Below are 22,494 nucleotides of genomic sequence, written 5' to 3' on the forward strand. Positions count from 1 at the left end.
TTTTATTTTCCTATAAATTCCTCTCTTCAAGCCAATCTCATGCTTGAGTCTGCGGGTCATCCATTTGGGGTCGTTATTTTCCTTCCTACGTGCTTGGTAAGGGATATGCTGTCTCTGACCCTCTGCAACATATTTTGGTCGAGTTGTGCACTTCCGGAAAAAAGCATGAAAATTTGTCCTAAGGGTTTTTTGGGTATGCTGATTTCCAAAATTGTGGGAACCACGACGTAACTCCAACCGTTCCCGTCAAAAATTGAGAAATCCAAAATGGCCGCCACAAAACACATTGTCGTCCATAAAATTGCCCTAAGTGCCCCGAATTCAATAATCTTGATGTCTATACCTATGTTTTTGAGGTCAAGGAATCCAGTAGAACACATATCAAGACTTATAATGTACATCTTGATTGTAAAAATGTTACATAGTGGTCAGAAACGTCAATTTGTTGCATAACGGCATACTGATTACCGTTATTGTTAAGGAAAACCTATTAAAACTAAAAAAAGCTTCAACCATATACAAAAATCATCATCAGAATTGTTAAATAGCTCTAGTTGCATCCACGAGTGTTGAGTATATTCAATCATGTACTTAGTTTTTGCGTATATCAGCTGGGGCTGGTTGTTCAAACAACGTTACATTTAATGTGGCGTTATCACTAACAATGCCTAACCAGAATTCCGCCATCTTTCAGTCGAGAACATTGATATTCGCACAGAGTGTGCAAAAGGAGACACAAATGGTGAATGTAACTTCAGAAATTCAAAAACCTATTGCGTTCTTGTTCCAGTGCAGGGCTTAAAACTCAGGAGTTAACACTGCGCTAGGGCTTAACGTTGTTTGAACAACCATCCCTGAACTTAAAGTCATAGATTGTGATGGAAAAGGTGCCAATTGTTTGGCAAAGTATGTGTCACCTTCAAAACATTATCGAATTGTATATTTGTAATAAGAGTTCCTGTCTTTTTAACATTTAACCCTCAAAGCGCGGGCTTATTTTGCGTGCCTGTCCTCCCACGCGGGCATATTCAGGCAAAAACATACCTCACTTCAACCTTTCATACCTTCACTTCTACTTAACTCACGTAACTGAATGAAGTACCATTGTAAAGTACATACCCTTAACTGTTTATTGACGTTAAGTTGAAGACTATACGACCTTTGGTAGAATATTGAAGTAGGATCACTGAGAACACATTTTATAGACAGTTTTCCACCCCGAGTGGACTTCCCTTCTATGATTTAGTAATAAGAGGCATAACTTTTATAGTTTATGTGAACCACACCCCAAAATAACTTAACTTCTAGGCCTTCTTGATGCCCTTGATGGGTATTGAGGTCAAAGGGCCCCAAGTTTGTGGATGGAATTCACTGAAAGGTGAGAAGAGGTGGGATGTCTAGCGGACATCATTTCAAAGCTTACACAAGTCATCCACTGACCAATAATTAGTTAAGAGTTGGTTGGGTATTGTTTGAAAGAAAACGACATGCTTACCCTACTTCAGCATAAACAAAATAAACTTGACGGCGCGCTAAGTCAAAAAATGCCTTGTCGACTATTGTCGACACCCGCGCTTTAAGGGTTAAAACTCTCTATTGCATTATCCTGAGCAAAAGCACAGCTGTGTACATGGCAGATTTGATTTAACACACTTGCATCGTTCAGTACATTCCTTTTCGCACCCGCATTTTAACAGTTCTTAACAACCTTTGGCTGCCTCTGGAAGAGTGGTCCAGCATGGAGTCCATGGGGAATCATCCTTCACTCTCTTCCACCCCCATAATTCGGGTGAAGGAACGTTTGGCTTGCCTGTAATTGTCTGTCCCCAGATATGTCCTGCCTGGTAAACAACCCTTTTCACATGCTGTTCCAGGGCATTCAACGTTGGATGAATGTTTTCCATCTTACGGTTGTCAGTGACCAAGTGTTTTCTGGCTTTATTCACATGACTATGCTCAGATGTTCTCTGGTACAAAAGGACAACCTATCTTTTTATTTGGTCCATATATGGGAATTGGAACACGAGATAAATGCATAAATGTATGTGAGCTGAGGCATACTGCGCCATACATCCCAAGCTGTTTTCTTTCTTATTTCGAAAAATTCAGAAGCAGTATCACATGCTGATATCGCGTGCATAAACAGAAGACCCCATGATGCATCATTGCTTAGTTCAGCTGAAATCAGACGACAGGGAATGTGTCGTAGTTTAGAACCATGACCGAATGCTACCCATATTTCGCAATCTTTTAAGATACTTGATACAGCAATTGCGAGAACCACCACATCCGTATCAGCAGCATTTATCATCAGTTTGGTTAATCCTTTATGAAACGCATGGGAAGCATGAAACAGGAACTCTGTGTCCGCTTCTTTATGAGTGCAGGACAAGTCTGAGAGGTCAGCAGAGGAAGATCAAACAGCGCTCTCTCCTTTGTTGAGCTAACTTGTTTTCCCTGGGGGGATTGATACTATTATGCAGCATTGACAAGAATTTGGAACAGGCGCTCTTTGTTTGCATCACACTGAAGGAAGTTCTTCCAATTAGGAGGAATTTTAGTGTTGTTGGCCACTCGGATATGGCTACCAGTTCCACGATTCTGTCGTGTTTGTGACTTAAGGCTGTCTTCTTTATAGACATCCCAAACAACATCTAAACGGGCAACGTCCTGTAGCGTGCGTTCTAAATAGGGCAAGAACACCAGCTGTTAATAGTTCTGGAAAGTTTTTACAGCTTCCTTTGACTTCCTTGGATCAAGTGTGTGAACAAGGGCAGCACCATCAACAATTTTAACATCAACATTTGGTGCAGACTCAGGTTTTAGTACCAACGATTCCAAACATTCCATCAAGTCAGATTTCGTTGATTGGTACATGATGCCATTTGATGACAATGATGGAGGCCAGGCATGATTTTCATGCATGAAAAAGGCATCCCTATCACTGTCTCGAGCTTGGCACGATATGTACATCCTACATCCTACATCATACATCGGTTCGATTAGAATTAAGACCATTTAAAAAAATATGAAAGAGAATGTTATATGTCTTGATATTTGTTTTATTGGATTCCTTGACCTCAAAAACATAGGTATAGACATCAAGATTATTGAAATCAGGGCACTTAGGTCAATTTTATGGACGAAAACGTGTTTTGTGGCGTCGTGGTTCCCGCAATTTTTGAAATCAGCATACCCGAAAACTTCCAAAGACAAATTTTCATGCTTCTTTCCGGAAGTTCACGCCTCTTTCACATATCCGCCCCACTACCCCACTCGCCTTAGTAAAGCCCTGTCAGCGTGAGGTGGTGAGTGTTGAAGGGCTGTGACAGTCTAGGGTTCCCCCCGTAAGGTGAGGTGTCAGCGTGAGGTGTTCTTCCCCTGTGTTTAGGGTGGCTTTTGTTTACACTGTAGTGTCGTTAAAAATCCGGACGGGAACAAAATACATGCACATATTCCTTTAAAAAAAAAAAAATCAACGAAGTACATTCATTAAATTTGAATTGTTTATATTTATACTTCTATAATTATGCATAAAAAGTGTAATTTAAGTTAATTTAATGAGATAGCGGACATCTAATCGACACGGAAGATTGACAACGCTGTTTTCTCGCAAGGCAGCTCCCAATCCTACTTGGAAGTGGCTTACGGCGCTGAGATACAGCACGCCCAAGTAATTCTCTCGACTGTACGTGACGTCACCTTGCCTGGGAAGATATTTGAGAGCACAGTGATACACCCCGATCCTGGTATATTCTGTTGATCTTGGGTATAACAACGGTGGCAAAGGAGACCGATCATATTCTTGTTAGTACTCGTTGGATGATCCTCCAGAAATGTAGGGCTTTCCGTTGTGCTGAGTTCTTTAATTTATAACGGGCGACCACAGACTTGTTGTTGAACTCTCTCCCGTGGGCCTTTATTCTAGTAAGGAGTCTTTGGTGAGGCACTTTGTCGAATGCTTTACTAAAATTAAGACAAATATTATCATCATTATCGTCCTTATCTGCTGCTTCGTACACTTTTTTTGTAAAATGACAAAAGATTAGTAAAACCTGACTTACTCTTAGTGAATGCTGGGAGCCATCGATACGGCTTTATTTCTCTGGATGGTTACGGATTATTCAGCTTCAATAGATTCGAGCAATTATATTTTGACAGACTTTAAAGTGATTAGGCGTTAATTAGACATTACTGATTTATTACCTTTCTTATTAATTGTCAAAACATTGGCCTTTTTCCACAATGACGGAACTACGCCAGTGTGAAGAGACTTCCTAAAGATGCTGGCCAGTGACCCGGAAATTATGTCCCAAGTTTCCTTGAGAACACGCGGGAAAATGTCATCTGAGCCGTGTGACTTAGTTTCTTTAGTTTGTTACCAAGTTATTTTGACATCACATAATATTTCTTCTTACCTTCCCGTGAATACTTGGGCGGCTTCAGGTAAAGGCGACGTGTCGTCATTTGTAAATACTGATAAGAAGTACTCATTTAATGCTGCAATGAAAAAAAAAAACCCTGCTGACTTTTTAACATCGCGCACACCAAATTTGCGTATTATAAATTCGCGTAAAACGGGAAGTGCCTTTAGTCCTCCAGTGCTGTGGTTATGTCATTATTGTCGAGTGTCCTCCCATCCTGTAATCTAAATGATCTATATGACCCAGTACTATCCCTGTCTTTTGTTCTGTATAGTCAGAATAAACCTTTAGGGTCCTCCTGAACTTGCCTTTATATCCTGACATCATAATTCTTTTTGCATTCATTGTATCATTCTTCATTTCACTTGCTAACTGAAAATATCGTTTTCCGAAGTCAGCTACTCCTCTCTTCGTCCTTTATATACATTACACGTTTTAACAGTTTTGTGTTTTGTTTTGATATATCCCCAATGTTCCTAAAAATAAAACGAACAAGGCAAATAGTTCTTTATTTTACATAAGTTAATGTCTTGCCAATTTTCCAGTAAACAATAAAAAGAATGAAGCGTTATGAAATGCTTGTCCAGACTGTCGCTCGGCACCTCTCTAGCACGAAGGTTAACCCAGCAAAGGCGTATCCCATGGCGAGGAGCGCATACCCTCCCTGCAGATCGTCGAGGGTGAGTGGCCGCACATTGTTTGTCGTGGTAAAGGTGGTGTCTGGCTTCAAAGTTCCCGGTCCCTAGGGAAGAGAGAGAGAGAGAGAGAGAGAGAGAGAGAGAGAGAGAGAGAGAGAGAGAGAGAGAGAGAGAGAGAGAGAGAGAGAGAGAGAAAAAAATTCATTACATCGATGCTCAGAATACCCCCTAGAGCAGTGGTTCCCAACTTTTTTTTCAGGCGACCTAATTCATACACCTCTAGACATGACCGCGACCCCACTAGTTTAGTTGTATAAATGTTACTATTATATAATAACACTATGTTTGATATTTTGAGTTCTTGGCGACCCCAGGAAAAACGCTTGGCGACCCCACTTGGGGTCGCGACTCCAGGGCCCGTATCCTCGTCAACTATTAATACTAAACTTGGTATTAACTTTCGACTTTGGTATTAACTTCACTCTCAAATTGTATCCTCACCAACTATTAGCCTAATATCTACTATTAACTTCGGTATTAACTTGGGAGTGCTGGCGAGGACTTCTAAACACTTAATAGTAAAGTTAATAGTGAATCCCAGACCCAGACCCATATCAACATGGCCGCCGGACAAGAGGAAACCAAATGCGACATGTGCGAAGCGGAAAACGAAGACCTGCGACACTTCCTGCTCTGGTGCACGGTCTATGCAGAGGAAAGAAAAAAGTGTGTGAGGCTGCAGCAGCCTTACGTGGAAGAAGAGGACGACACCACCGGAAATTTTTTTATTTGAAATTGAACACACCGAAGAAACAAAAGCAACAGTACACAAGTTTTGGACAATACAAGAAAAAAGAATGAAAGAAAAAGGAAAACAATAGACCCAGACAGTAGAGACACATCAAGGAGTGCCGTTACAAAGGCAAAACTCCCCACCGACTACTACTACTACTACTACTTCCCCGCCCAGCCCGCCTCCGCAATTTAGAGTTCGATAGGACTCTTTAGAACTGTATAACGATGGTGAACTTGTCAAGAGATACATATTAGACCGTGCAGGAATGGAATATGTGACTGATTTGGTGAGAAGAGAGCTACAAGATCCAGTTCAAGGGGAGCATTCCCCCACCCCGGGGTTGAAAGTGATTTTGAATTAAAGATACTTGGCTACAGGAAAAATGCTGCAGTGTTCAAGTGATGAGTTTGGGGTAAGCCAGAGTAGTGTACACAGGGTGATTGCGGAAACTCTGGCCGCCCTCAGTGACCCGTAGGTAGTCGGGAGGCTTATCCAGTCTCCCCTTGATAGGGTGGAGATCCGTGAAAAGCAAGCAGAATTTTACCAACTTGCCGGTGTTGTGGGAGTGATAGACTGCACCCATGTGAAAATAATGGCACCAAAGGAAAACGAAGCAGTTTATGTGAACAGAAAAAAAAAAACTTACATAGCTTGAACATACAATTAGTGTTTGATGCCTTTGTTATTGATTAAAATGTGAAATATTTGTGTTAAGGAAAATGAAACATGGGAAAAAAAACTTTTATTTGGAGCAGAAAGGTACACACATGCAAATGAAAAAGATGACATTAAAATTGCATTGAAATAAAATTTAAAATATGATTTATAATAATTGTTGCTTTGAAATCTAGAAAACAAATTACTCCTGCCGGTTATTCGTATTGAGATAATGGTGGTAAGAAAGCTCGTTAGTGACGTGTTTGAGGGAGGAGGAACGAAAGGTCAAGGTGACCACATCGCGTACATCATGACTTATGACTGAAGTAAAACGAGGTTACTTGGTTTCTGTTTACAAAGTTCCAAGTGGAAAAACAACTTTATTGTGAATTCAGTGTATACTTTTCTGGAGTATTGTGTTTACTGAGTGAATTGGTGACCAATCTGTTGCTATTTGTGTCTTGCTTGAAGATATTCATCATTGGATTCAAAGCTATAGTATTAATGTGCAATAGTCGTCATAACAAAATACGTAGTAATGAATTATATATGTCAACCTATTTATTTTCATTAGATCATGGTATGACCACTGAAAAACATAGCTTTTTTATCTTGGCTCCATTACAAATTCAGTATATAATTACTCATATATTAAATAAAGTAGTGGAATCCAGTTTTCAGCATCTTTTATTATCATGCCAATATTCTAAGCACTCAGCTTGCAAACACGCTTAGGTTTATGTTGTCAGCTTGGGTCGGACTTAGGTGAACACTTTACCAAGTGACCTAAGATTACTCAATGCTATCTTAAATATATATATATATATATATATATATATATATATATATATATATATATATATATATATATATATATATATATATATATAAAACTCTGCCCTAATGTCCCTCCCACTTTTGAAGTCCAAATGACGCCCCTGATTGTAACAACGTATCTTGTAATACCCACGACTGGGTGCCGGTGCAAATCTCCTCATTTAACACCGAGAAATTAATCTAGGCTCAAGGGAACTCAGAAAAATCCAAGTTAGAGAGTGCTGGCTGTGGGGATTGAACCAGTGACCTTCGACATACAAAGCTACGTCTGTCAGTCGAGCCAATAAAGGTAAAGGTAAAGTTGGGGCATACGCTGTTGCAGCGCGTGGCCTCGGTGCTCATCTCCGTAACATTGGCCCTTGAGCCTGTGGTGGGAGGGAGCCCATTACCCCGGGACACAGGGCCAGTGTGACATCCGGGTTATCACAGTTTCCACAGGTCTCCCCAAGTAGTCATTTATCGACCAGCCCGAGAGGGAGGATGATCAGCTGGGTGAGCTGCACGCCGACTGCCCGGGCAGGGATTCGAACCCGGGCCCGCGTAGAAGCCAGGCATGCTGACCACTAGACCACGGAGGCGTATTGGAGTCCAATCTCAAGTGAACCCACTCACAATGGCACACAATTTTTTTCTGGTAAATTTTGTGCTTTGAATGAATTTGCTAACCATTTCAGTCGAAAAACAGCAGATATTTTTTTTCACCCCTTCCACCCTAACCTCCTCACTAATGAAAAAAAGTGACAAAATCATATTCTTGAGGCAGTAATATTCAGCCCCAGCATCAAAAAATTATACTGCTGCCCTATGAAAGGCATCTCTTAACTCCGATGAAGTAGGTGGTGACTGTGGTGGAGCAGCTTCATTGTCATCCCTTGCAGTGGCAGGTGTCATTGGGCCAGCAGATGATGAAGCAGTGGCTGGTGTCATAGGGCCAGCAGATGTTGAAGCAGTGGCTGTTGCCGGAGCAGCTGATGGTATATTTTCCACAAGTAATGAAGAATGTGCTGGGATGGTCTCTAGCAATACAGCAGCGGGGCTGAAAAAAAGCGTCATATATTAGTCATGATTAATGCATGTAACTTAACCCCTTAACTGCGGATTTCCTACAAGAAAACATCACCAAACTACAGAAATGGAACAAAAAGTGGCTGCTACAATTCAGTGAAGAAAATGTAGTCCTACACCTTGGGAGGGGATATCCAGCATACCAATACACATGGGAAACACTCCACTATCCACCGCAGAGGCAGAGAAAGACCTGGGACTATTATGTTACCAGGCTACCAGTGAAAGCCAAATCCATGCCAATCGTAACGGATGGGTTAAATAGGTACGTAGTTGAAGAAAAAGGGTCTTAAAGGTGAAATATTACTTATTAACAGAAATATTCCACTATTTGTTATTGGTTGTAAAATAATTGACTGATAAAGTGTGTATCTACAAAGAATATGAATTTAAGAGTGATTAATGAATTGTTTTAATGAGAATATAAAAGTTTTTGCCAAAAACATACAGGCCAGTCAATATTTCACTGCTTTTTGACTGCTGCTGCTGGTGCTGCTATCCTATCCCTAGCACATCAGCAGCTGTGTCAATGCTGAATGGCTCTGGTACTCCTTCAAATACATGAGACTAGCAGCCTATGATGTCATACACCAGTTTATCTACCACAGTTAATGTCATAGTTAGGTAGGCGCCTGTGTATCTGTGGTGCCACACATGTGGGGCACTCAGGTGCTGGGGGAAATGTCATTGTTATGAAGGGGCAGGGGTAAACCAGTGTATGCTGTGATTCCTTGGTGTGGAAGTTCCCTGTCTGAACTGTGCAGCTAATCCCCCATACAGTGAGGGCAGTGAGGGCCTTTTTTACTCCCTCAGGGGCTGTGCAGCTGAGAGAGTAGTGTACATGAGTGTGAATGTGTGAGTGAGTGTGTGCCTGTCTTGGCTACCACCCTTCATTGGGGGAAGATAACCAAGGTATTTAGATAGATTGATAGTCATTGATAGATGAACATAAAAAAAAAATTCTATATCAAATATGCAGTTCACTGCTATGAACTTATTAACTTTAAGCTGAAATAAAGGCATTGTGGCCAGTATAGCTGCATTCTGTGAGCACGTAAAAAACTAACTAATATAAGTTTTACATTTAAAGACATAACAACTAAAAAAAAATTACCAGTCTGCCGCTGCTCATTCTTGCACTTGGCAATGCGAGGCTTTGACTTTTGTTGTACGTTGTACCAACGCCTCTCACAATCATCCTGCGTACGGGGTCCACTCCCAGGGAAGGCACTGTCAGGGTACAAATGTTAAGCAAGTTTCTTAATCGTTTCACTATGGCATGCTATTTATTTCCCATACCTTCTCCAATAACATTTAATACATGCTGTGAAGGAAAGCTAAATCAGTACCGGTATTTTATTTACATGCATCATAAGACATTAACTTTTTAGTTGTTATGAACATGGCCATAAATACTACTTTTCATTACCTACTTTTCTAAAATGCTTTTCTCTAAGTAGGATGATATTACACAATACAGCTATACAAAAAATTCAAAGCATTAATCTTAATTCCATTCTTTTGAGAACTTTTGCTATCAAAATAATATTTCAATCTTACTTTACCATTCTCATCAAATCTACCTATTCCGATATAGTCTTAACATAAAATACTTGTAAAAGTGTTGAGAGCCTGGCATGCCCAACCCCCCCCCCCCAAAAAAAAAAAAAATCTAAATAAAGAATAAATAAAATAACAGGTAAACATGACTTGACTCTCTTATACTAACCCCCTTTCCACCCTAACAAACTTGGGGATCTACCATGTTAGGTTAGGATGTGTTAGGTAGGACAGGTTTAGCAGGAGTTGGTTTAGTTATGCTAGATTGTTGAGGGAGTGGGGGTTGCAGCAGAAATGGTCATGATGATGCTATTCACGTGGAGCAGTAGGAAAAAGTATGTTCTGTTTGGAAACTCTGTGGTTGTGTTTGTATACAAAAATACCCATTTGACGAGGTTAGGTTAGTTTGCAAGTTACTTGAATCATGAATATGTGAATATGTAACAAAAAAAATTAAAGCGTTAACCTTAATTCCATTATCTTGAGTACATTCCAATCTAACATTATATCACTATAATCTGTTTGACCAATGCTATAAATATACTATTTTAATCTTACTTTACCATTCTCACGAAACCTACCTATTCCCATACAGTCTTGACATAAAGTACTTGTAAAGTGTCCATAGTCTGGCATGCCTAGCATCCCCCCACCCCCCCCACCCCCGCCCAATAAAAAAATAAAAATAAAGAAAGAATAAAAAAAGGGCAAATATGCCTTAACTATCTATACCAACCCCCTCTTCCCCCCCAACAAACTTGGCATGTTAAGTTAGGATGTGTTCGGTAGGACGGGGCAGGTTTGGCATGGTTAGGTTTAGTTATGTTAGGTTGTTGAGGGAGAGGGGGTTGTGGCAGAAATGGTAATACTGAAACTATTCAGATACAGAATGAAAAGGTATGTTCTGTTTGGAAGGTCAGTGGTTGTGTTATTATGCAAAAAATACCCAATTGATTAGGTTAGGTTAGTTTGTAAGCTAATTGAACCATGAATATGTGATTACTAACCTTGTTACGGGTTCTACCACTTCAGTCCACGCTCTCTTCTTATCCTCAGGGGTGATGCTCTTCCCATAACACTCTCTGATTATACGTGTTTTTTCATGAATTTGATGTAAGAAGACCGTTTCATCTGGCGACCAATCAAACTTATTCCTTTTCTGCGCTGGTTCTCCGGCCCGTAGATGTGCTCATTGGGGCAGATGACGTGGTCATGGTGCGGTAATCTCAGCAGAGCAAGTTGTGACGCAGGAGGGGAGATAAGGGTATTGACGAGTGACGAAGTAAAAGCAGCCTTTGAGGCTGCTTCTATCTGCCACAAAACTCAATATTTTCTTGTTTGCCATTTATTATGTTTTTGTCGTACATTTATACATGTTTTCTTTATTTTCCTTTTGAAATATTTACTTAATTCATGTCGGATGTTTACGTTTTGCACGGAGGCGTCCTTAACAACGAGCCCGCCATAAAGAAGAAGATAATAGTAGACAGGATTTGCTAATACTTACACTCAAAGTTGACGAGGATAGCTATTACTCTTAATAAATTGAAACTATTAACTTTGATAGTAACTTTAAGATTAAAAGTTAATAGCTCGTGAGGATACGGGCCCAGGGTTGGGAAAGGGGGGCCCTAGACTGGGCCTAGAGGGTCTGCCCAAGACAAGCCCGTGCGACTAAAATGTCCACGGAAGAGTTCATGTAAATCTGGGGGCTCGTCAGTCTCCCAAATAGAAGTTATGCCTGGCATTATATGAGCCTGTTTCATTTGAGAAGTACATTGTTGTTAAGTCTGTGGATGGCTGCTCTATAAATGGCCTCGATATCTTTGAAGCACACCGTTCTCTGGTCAAGGCTTGTGGCCGTTAACCCAAGATCATGACACAAGGGGACGGGAGCTCGTTGGTTCAAGTATCGTCACCTGAGGAGAGCTCAAAGCTCCGCGCTCTTATCTCAGTTTCATACTCCCCCCATACCACCATGATCCACATTTTCACGGGACCTTCTCCGCTACTCAGAAGAAAGTGGTGAAAGAACTAATAAACTACGATATGGCTTCCGTGCGACGTGTTCAACGAATAGCAGACGGAATTCTCACACCTACACTAACCTTGTTTATTATCTTCAACCGATAAGTACTGCCCAAGCCTGTCACGCTGGCGTGGCTAAATCTTAATGTGAAGCTTTATATCCGCAACCCCAGAAGGTGCTTTCATTGTCAAGCGTATGGTCACGTCACCCAGACCTGTCGGTGCTTGACAAACGGCCTTGCAAAAAAAGAGTGTCCTGTGGTATGGATGACCACGATGACGACTGTCCTGGCCCTGTGCGGTGCTACCTTTCACTGACCAGCCTGGTGAACAAGCCTACAACTTTGCTCTCCTCAGCGATTTAGAGCAGTTGATTGAGCACCCTACACGTATTCCCGACCGTCTTGGAGACAGGCCCAGCATACTACACCTCTTCTTTACCTATAACCCTTCTACTTACTCAGTCATACTGTTCTCTCCGTTGGGCTCCTCCGATCATAGCCCTATTTCTGTAGCCTGTCCTATCGCTCCTGTACACCCTCTGGGCCCACCGAAGAGGCGATGCTTCTGGCATTTTGCTTCAGCTCGGTGGGATGACCTGAGGATGTACTTTTCCGATTTCCCATGGAATGATTACTGCTTCCAGCAGAGAGACCCCTCTGTGTGTGCCCAGCGCATCACAGAGGTGATTGTCTCCGGAATGAAGGCACACATTCCACGTACTTTCTCTACTCTTCATGCTAAAAAGCCTTGGTTTAATCACGCTTGTTCTCGTGCCATCAAAGATAGAGAGGCAGCTCACAAAAGGCACCAGAGCTTTCGCACTCCTGCTAACCATGATCTATATATTTCTGCCCGGAATCATGCCAAATCTTTTCTTCGACTTGCCAAAAGCTCTTTCATCAATAAGAAATGTCAAAACCTTGCTTTTTCTAATCCTTCCCGGGAAATCTGGTACCTAGCCAAAAATATCTCCTAAAATTTACTATCTTCATCTTTCCCACCTCTCCTTAACCCTGACGGCAGCACCGCCGTCTCATCTATCTCTAAGGCTGAACTCTTCTCTCAAACTTTCTGTAAAAACTCCACTCTGGACGATTCTGGGCATATTCCTCCTACACATCCCCCCTTTGACTTCTTTATGCCTGTTATTAAGATTCTTAAGAACGATGTTTTTTATGCCCTCTCTGGCCTCAACTCTCAGAAGGCTTATGGACCTGATGGAGTGCCTTCTATTGTTCTTAAAAACTGTGCTTCCGTGCTGACACCCTGCCTGGTCAAACTCTTTCGTCTCTGCCTATCAACATCTACCTTTCCTTCTTGCTGGAAGTACGCCTTCATACAGCCTGTGCCTAAGAAGGGTGATCGTTCCAATTCCTCAAACTTCCTCCCTATAGGTTTACTTTCCTGTTTATCTAAAGCTTTTGAATCAATCCTTAACCAGAAGATTCAAAAGCACCTTTCCACTTCTTACCTTCCATCTGATCGCCAGTATGGCTTCCGCAAGGGGCGTTCTACTGGCGATCTTCTTGCTCTCTTAACTGACTCTTGGTCATCCTCTATTAGCCGTTTCGGTGAAACCTTCTCAGTTGCGCTAGGCATATCGAAAGCTTTCGATAGAGTCTGGCACAGGTCTTTGCTTTCTAAACTGCCCTATTTCAGATTCTATCCTTCTCTCTGTTCCTTTATCTCCAGTTTCCTTTCCGGCCGTTCTATCTCCGCTGTGGTAGACGGTCACTGTTCTTCCCCTAAACCTATCAACAATGGTGTTCCACAGTGCTCTGTTCTATCACCCACTCTCTTTCTGTTATTCATCAATGATCTTTCAGTAACAAACTGTCCTATCCACTCATACGCTGACGACTCCACTCTGCATTATTCAACTTCTTTCAACAGAAGACCCTCTCAACAGGAATTACAAGACTCCAGACTTGTAATGTGTATATATTATAATGTACATACGAGTGTGTGACTGTGTGTCTAAGCACAGGCTCAGTGCCTTTGCCAGGATGTTATAGAACACGTCAGAGCTGATGGCCATGGGAACACATGCTTGGCTGATACTAAATCAGCAACTGGTGACAAATCATCGCCAGTCATCAACCGGAAGCCCCACCCTTCCGGACGGACTACAAGCAAATAAATGGAGCGAACAATGCGAAGACGGGGGAAGAAAACGAGAGAAGACAGCGGGTAGCGGGCGGGCGAGTGGTGCTCGGCCGCCCCGGGCATGTTGGTGTGGCTGGCTCTCAAATCGTGCGACTCGCTCACTTAAACTGTAAACTTTGTGTAGAACTGTTAATATAGTTAAAATACATTTTGTATTTGTATTGACCCTGTGAGAGAGAGAACTAAAGTGAACTTATAACGGCTACCGCTCGGCCAACTAAAAGGCTATTGTGTTATCTCACCTACTACAATCAACTTGTGAAAGCAGGCAACGGTACACCGGACCTGACGAGAGATAGCAGTTCGCGCCTTAAACTTAACACTTAATACTAATCACGTTAAAAAGCAAAAACACTTAAAAACGTTAACATAAAAACTACTAACATAAGTGGTGAACAGCGTGGTTACGAACTACTCCGAATTGTTACATCTCTCTCTCATACGTAACTTCAGTGACAGTGTGTGAGGGCAGAGACAGTGAAGCGTGTAGCTATAGTCTGTTCGGAGCATGAAGTCGGTTCAGGGTGGAGCTGGTATCGTCGTTTACCTCTACCCATGACGCCAAATCAGCCTTTGTACATGCGTCTCTCTCTTATTTCCCATCCATGTGCTATTTGAAAGGGATATTTTATACATTCTGTATGTAGTAAAGGAAGCTACATAGTACAATGAGTGTCGATGTTTAGGATTATAACAAGGATTTGTATAAATTCTATGACATGTGGCAGCGATTTTTTCCCATGTTGCCACGTTGTGGTGTTGGTAGTGGTGGTGGTGGTGGTGGTGGTGGTGGTCGGTGTGTCCCCCTAGGTCCCTCCCCCGGGTCGAGAGGGAGAGAGAGGGAGAGGGAGAGAGATAAACAGGTGGGTTGTGGGTGGGTAGGCCGGGAGAGAGTGCTAATCTGATAATTGGCGGTCGAACTGGCAGCGCTGCACTCATGGGAATTCTGGAATCTGCCACACCTTGAACTGACTTCATACTCCGAACAGACTATAGTGTCCTGCTGACGCAGCGCGCGACCTTCCTGCCCCGTGAGCGTCAAGTCAGCACCCAGCCACACCCCCAGCGGGGCCCCGCCCCGCAACTCCACACATCCTATATTCTCCGCTGTGGGGTCTCTCTACCATTTTACCGTTCGAGACACCCCATCGTGTACCTACGACCCAGCCTGTTGTAGGTGCGCACTTTTCTTTGCTAGACAACTTTGTGACAGGAGGGGTGACTGTGATGGGAGTACATACTCTGCCCGCCGCCCTTCCCACCACCACTACCAGGCGGGGGACGGCAGACCCTGCCACCCCTGCAGCCCTGCCCCAGCCACCGGCGAGGCGAAGGACGCGCAGGTGCTGAGTGGTGGGGTATCGAGTTGCTGTCTTCGAGGTTTTTAACACATTTTAGCTAACACTACATTGATACGGTTTCAGTAATTACACCACTTGTAACATGATTTCAGGTGAATTACTATTATTATATTCACGTGTTTAGGCGTGAGGGGCCGTATCTAATCGATTAGATTTTTCAGCTGTTGATTTTTCTGGCGTTTGGATGTTTAATATTTTTCTTGAGTAACATTGTTACGCATTTTATGAATAGTCATTCAATTTATTTTCTCCTTTCTTTTGTGTATTTTATTGCACAGTGGAGAAGTTTTGTCTTGCTAAGCCTCACTCATTATTCTTTTTCCTATTTTTTATGCATTTTCGAAGCATCGGGGAGGAGTGAGCACATACTTAGCGGTGAATAATTATTATTTAAATTATTTTTGCAGCGATATATTTTTTCTTTTACCATTTTACTCCTCATTTAACTAGTAACTCTTTTTAATGGCAGAGAAACCTGACCCGAAGTTACAAGCTCTCACCGAGGACTATGAGGGGTGGGTAGAGAGAAATGAGAGTGCCGTCAAGGATAACGGTAACTGTTCTCATGTAAGGAGTGTAGCAGTCTTCAAAGGGTGCATTCTCCTTCTACGCTGCATGAGCAACCAAGAGGTATTTACTTACCTTACTAATCCTACAATGGCTTCTGCTCCTAATCACCCGCTAACAGCAACAGCAGTTAGGCCTTTCTCAGGTAGTAAGGGAGGCAGATTATTCGGCCAGGGACCTCTTGTTTCAAGGTGAGATAGTCATGGACATTTCATTCGTGTCAGATCCGGGAGATAAAATATCTTTCAGCCGCTCAAAGGTCAGTCCCGGGAACGGGAGCCGCAGCCCTCATAAACAGGAGCGCGTTCACAGAACGAAAGGATTATGATGCGTTTCGGTCACTATTCTTGAAACATTTGGGGAAGATGGGCAACACAACCTCGTAAAGGGTGTCAATTTTGCTGTGGACACTGTGCAAACGAGTGGCCTTTTTAACAGGCCAGTGGATGCCTACAGGCTATCTACTGATTTGATCTCGTGTTTTAAACAAGGAAACTGGACAGATGGAGAAACCATTTCTGTAGCTAATGCTGGATTATTACTAGAGTTTCTTGTGTACATGATTGTCCTTAAAGTTCCTCTTCGAAGGAGTGCAGTATCCCTTGACTACAGCCCCACTGACAACCTGCACGGTTTTATCAGCCAACTTTTATGGCACTTAAAGTAATTTTGGGTCCTTTTTGGAGCTTCTTTTGCCGTCGACACGTTCGTCGGGGAGGGGGGCCTTCGCGACCCTCTGACCTAAACCTTTTTGGGTGTCACCAGCGGTAATTGAAATAAAAAATCCTTGGTGTGTTCTTTTACCCGTGGTTTAGGCAAAAATAGTCAGATAAATAGGTGGACGGAAATTTGAGCTTTACGATCATTTTTTTTTAATAGACAGAATGTGCATAGTGATCGCCTCCAAAGACTAGCGCCGGCTTGAGGTTCAGCCTGACGCTGCTTTGTGTATCTTTCCACAACACGGCTATAACCTGCATCCTCGCATTTACTAATTTATGTTTGGTTCCTGAGGTTTTGCCTGCATTTTTTTTTTCACGCGAGAGGGAAGTGCTTCAGTAATACTTTTCGCTCTAACCCACTATTTTCTTTTATTGCTGAGTTGATGCAAGGCAGCCAGTCTTCTAAAGTTTTTTTTTTTTTTTTTTTTTTGAGCCGTAATAACCGAGGGTGTAGACTAACATAGGGATAGGTACTTTTTAACCTTGAACCCATGTGCTTCTGCTTGAAACAGACATTTTTCTCTGCAAAGACAGACTTAACTAAACTTGAGCAGATGCTGTCCCTAACTTTTATTGTAACCACCATGTGAATACCTGTAAGCTTTGGAAGTAAGCAGACAAATCTTGCTTACCCCTTTGCTCGACATACCACTGTTACTCGTTACGGGAATTATTTTTGGCGCCACGATCGAGGGATAGGTGGAAATTTGTCTTTTTCATTTGATGTTTATTAATGCTGGAATTACTTTAATCAATTATGCTGGAATTATATATCTCAGTGAGATTTGTTACAACAGTGATTTCACAACTTGGTGACAGGATTTTCTTTTATAGTACTGTAGACCTGAAAAACGGAGTATTAGGAGTTAGTGGTGGTGACTGCTGATGCTTCTAAGGTTCTCCAGACTTGTCCTTGTTACCACATTGCAACTATTAGGAGACTCTACTGATAACATTATCTCTTTTCACACAACCTTATCTATTGTTGTAAACCCCTCCCGTCTCAAAGGCGTGCCGAGGGTAACGACACTGGCAATTAATTGTCACGCAACGGATGAGTGTTTCTCTGCGACAGTTTTGTGTCAAGGTGTGACTCGAAGGTTCAGTGTGTAGCAGATCTTCTTCAAGGATTGTTCCTTTTTCTTTTTACTATTCCAAATAGCTCCATTACCATGTATCCTAATGACAGTTTAGTCAATTCAGTTTTTCTAGGATGTATCATGTAAATAATTTTTCGAGCTATTATTTTGTTTTCTCGGAATAGTACTCAACTTCCACGACTCTAGCCCTATTTACCTCAACCTGTATGTACATTACCCATTTCTTGTTACTTCCATGATTATTATCATTGGCATTTCCCTATGTTGTATCGTTAGGCGGGCTCTGACTTCTGTGATAATCTTTAAAGCAACTGTAACAAGACCACGCTTAGCTAGTACACTTTGGGCGACTGTAACATGGGTAGGTACATAAATTTGTAAAGGTGGGGTGAGCCGCGAGGTCGCGACTTCTAGGGGATCGAGCGATGGAATGTGTATATATTATAATGTACATATGAGTGTGTGACTGTGTGTCTAAGCACAGGCTCAGTGTCTTTGACAGGATGTTATGGAACACGTCAGAGCTGATGGCCGTGGGAACACATGCTTGGCTGATACTAAATCAGCAACTGATGAAAAATCATCGCCAGTCATCAACCGGAAGCCCCACCCTTTCGGACGGACTACAAACAAATAAAAGGAGCGAACAACGCGAAGACGGGGGAAGAAGACGAGAGAAGACAGCGGGTAGCGGGCGGGCGAGTGGTGCTCGGCCGCCCCGGGCATGTTGGTGTGGCTGGCTCTCAAATCGTGCGACTCGCTCACTTAAACTGTAAACTTTGTGTAGAAATGTTAATATAGATAAAATACATTTTGTATTTGTATTGACCCTGTGAGAGAGAACTAAAGTGAACTTATAACGGCTACCGCTCGACCAACTAAAAGGCTATTGTGTTATCTCACCTACTACAATCAACTTGTGAAAGCAGGCAACGGTATACACAACGATATACACATTATTTTTTTTTTATATATACCTACGTATATTAGGTTCGTTGGTATTATTGTGCTTATTTTTTTAAATTTGCGCCTCTTATAACGGACTTTCGGCATTAACGGACTAAGGTCCCCCCCCCCAATTAGTCCGTTATATCGAGGGTTTACTGTATATATATATATATATATATATATATATATATATATATATATATATATATATATATATATATATATATATATATATATATATATATATATATATATATATATATATATATATATATATATATATATATATATATATATATATATATATATATATATATATATATACACACACACACACACATATATATATATATATATATATATATATATATATTTATATATATATATATATATATATATTTATTTACACACACACACACACACACACACACACACACACACACACACACACACACACACACACACACACAGAGAAAGAAACAAACAAACCTGCCTCCCTGCATTCAGCTTGGCTCGCTTGCTATCAAGAATTATGTCCGCCATCCACTTCTTGGCCAACCCCGCTTCGGTCAGCCTGCGAATCACCGTGTTGAACTTGGGAATGTAGGGCACGAACTTCGGGTAGGCCAGCCCAATGCCGAAGGGTGCAATGTATTCCCTCATGACATGCAAGGAGGCACGCCCTTTGGGGTCTGTGTAGTGAACTGCGATGGTGTAGTCTAGAAAACCACGGCTCTCCAAGAATGAGAATTGATCTGAGAGAGAGAGAGAGAGAGAGAGAGAGAGAGAGAGAGAGAGAGAGAGAGAGAGAGAGAGAGAGAGAGAGAGAGAGAGAGAGAGAGAGAGATTGGAATTAATATATTTTTGCTTATTATCCTATACTAGTTCGTAGTTTTCCAGGGTGATGGTTTATCTTCATTTGTTAGTCTTACTTCATATCGTTTACTTAAGCCATAGAATTACGTTGGATGTCACCGCCAGAAGTATATGACCCATCTCACTTTAAACTTACATTCTTTGGAATGACGTAGAATACGAGGTGATTTTTTTTCTTTGCAGCAAGGGAGATCACTCAAGGGCAAAAACAATACAAAAAAAAAACAAGCAACAAAAAAGGTCGCCAGACGCTGTTCCGAATAAAAAAAAAAGAACGACTGGACAGAAGAGAAGTTAATTTCGGATGGAGAGGTGTCTCGATATTCTCCTCTTGAATGAGTTCAAGTCGTAAGCATGAGAAAGGTCTATTTCGGGGGAGAAGTGTCTTGATACACTCTTCTTGAAGGAGGTCAAGTCATAGGTAGGAGGAAATGCAGACGACGGAAGGCTGTTCCAGATTTTACCAGCGAGAGGGATAGAAGAATGAAGATGCTGTTTGACTATTGCATAAGGAATTTGGGTAGAACTGAGATGAGCAAGAATAGAGAGTCGTGCGCAGCGGGTCCACTGGGGGGGGGGGGAGGGGATCTTGTAGTTAGCAAGTTCAGAGGAGCAGTCAACATGAAAAAATCGATAGGAGATAGAAAGAAATGCAAAATTGCGGCGAAATTTAAGAGGTAGAAAACTGCTAGTAAGCGGGGGGGATCTGATGAAACGAAGAGCCTTTGACTCCAATCTGTTTAAAAGAGCGTGTTTGGAGAACGCCCCCTCCCCCCATGAGATGCATACTCCATGCGAGGGTGGACAAGGTCCCTGTATATGAAAAACATGTCGAAGACGGTACAGAACGTCTAACCTCGATAAAGCTGATTTACCGAGAGAGGAGATATAAGGTTTCTAATTAAGATTTTGAGTTTAGAATAGACAATATTATTGTAGAAGAAGGGGACAGGTGATGACATTAGAAGACCCAAAACGATTGTACTGGTTGTGTGCTGAAACATCGACATTCTGCACCAAAATCTGCAGAACGGGTAGCAAATATACATTATGTAAATGAGAGAAAACTGTGTGTGATACTTTAAATGAAGTACAGGTAAAGATGAACTTTTTAAAATTTATTTTTACAGTAAAGGAAACAGGGCAAAAACAAGAAAACAATAAAAAAAACCTGCTAATCACTGCTCCTACAAAAACAGTTAAGATAAGTGTCCAAAAGATAGGTCAATTTCGGGAGGAGAGGTGTCCCGATACTCTCATCTTGAAAGAGTTCAAATCATAGACAGGAGATGAAGGAAAATTGTTCCAAAGTTTACCAGCGTGAGGGATGAGATAGTGTAGATGCTGGTTAACTCATGCATAAGGGATCTGGACAGTATTGGGATGAGCTTGAGTAGAAAGTCGTGTGCAGCGGGGCCGCGGGAAGGGGGGAGTCATGCAGTTAGCAAGTTCAGAAAAGAAGTCAGAGTGAAAATATCGATAAAAGATAAAAAGAGAGACAACATGGGGACGGAATTTAAGAGGTAGAAGACTGTCAGTATATACAGGTGTTTGGAAAATTGTGTCGAGTTGATAGGTGTAGAAAATGTGTTTCTGAGGCGTTGAAGAACACCAGGTTCCTTCTTGCCCCAATCTTAAATGATAGAAAGGTCTGAGGTTAAGCGTTCTGCAGCCTCCAGTCTGGAGTCTCGTAATTCCTTTGGCAGGGTCTTCTGTTGAAAGAGGTTGAATAATGCAAAGTAGAGTCATCAGCGTACGGGTGGATAGGACAGTTTGTTGTGGAAAAATCATTGATAAATATCAGAAAGAGAGTGGGAAATGGGACAGAGCCCTTTGGGATACCACTGTTGATAGGTTTAGGGGAAAAACAGTGACCGCCTACCACAGCAAAAATAGAACGGCCGGAAAGAAAACTGGAGATAGAAGTACAAAGGAAGAGATGGAATCCGTTGGAGGGTATTTTAGAAAGCAAAGACTTGTGCCAGACTCTATCAAAAGCTTTCGATATGTTTAGTGCAACTGAGAAAGTTTCACCGAAACTGCTAAGAGAGGATGACCAAACGTCAGTTAAGAAAGCAGTTAGGGGAGGCGGTGGCTGAACGGATAGCGAGACGGCCCCGCGTTCAGGAGGACGTGAGTTCAATCCCCGACCGGTGCCACCAAGCTGGGATTTTTAGCCGCCGCCGAGTGGCTTAAAACTACCCACATGCTGTCCAGAAGACCACCTATCAACCCGGACTCTAGATTCTAGGATTAAAGATGAGCTCCGTGAGGGCAGCATGAGCCAATACAAGATGGCGCCACTATAAACACTCGCCTGCGCCAGAGCGGGCTGGGCCGACCATCAGGCCCCACCGGGAAGAAGCCTTGGACCGACCATCAGGATCCACCGGGAAGAAGCCTACCGGCGCAATAGACCATGACATAAAAAAAAAAAAGATCATCAATAGAACGCAGCTGGCGGAACCAATGGTGAAGATCAGATAGAAGGTCAGAAGCGGATAGATGCAGATGAATCTTCCGGTTAAGGATTGATTCAAAAGCTTTAGAAAGACAGGAAAGTGAAGCTATAGGACGGTAGTTTGAGGAATTGGAACGGTTACTTTTCTTAGGCACAGGCTGTATGAAGGCGTTCTTCCAGCAGGATGGAAAGGTAGATGTTGAGCGCCAGAGACGAAAGAGTTTGACCAGGCAGCATGTCAACACGGAAGTACAATTTTTAAGGACAATAGGAGGCACTCCATTA

At 42.1% G+C, this 22,494-nt stretch overlaps 1 protein-coding gene across 1 annotated transcript in view; it reads right to left on the minus strand.

Annotated features, from left to right (window-relative positions):
- Positions 1 to 4,053: 4,053 nt before the first annotated feature.
- Positions 4,054 to 22,494, minus strand: part of LOC126999211 (ionotropic receptor 21a-like) — a 65,873-nt gene continuing 47,432 nt past the window's right edge. The window contains exons 5-6 of the mRNA XM_050861539.1: positions 19,362 to 19,627; positions 4,054 to 5,166 (exon numbers count right to left, since the gene is read on the minus strand). Of these exons, the coding sequence (XP_050717496.1) occupies positions 4,993 to 5,166; positions 19,362 to 19,627 (440 nt within the window). The 3' untranslated portion in view covers positions 4,054 to 4,992. The remainder of the gene's footprint in view (positions 5,167 to 19,361; positions 19,628 to 22,494) is intronic.

This window comes from Eriocheir sinensis, chromosome 16, assembly GCF_024679095.1.
Source record: "Eriocheir sinensis breed Jianghai 21 chromosome 16, ASM2467909v1, whole genome shotgun sequence".
NCBI lineage: Eukaryota > Metazoa > Arthropoda > Malacostraca > Decapoda > Varunidae > Eriocheir > Eriocheir sinensis.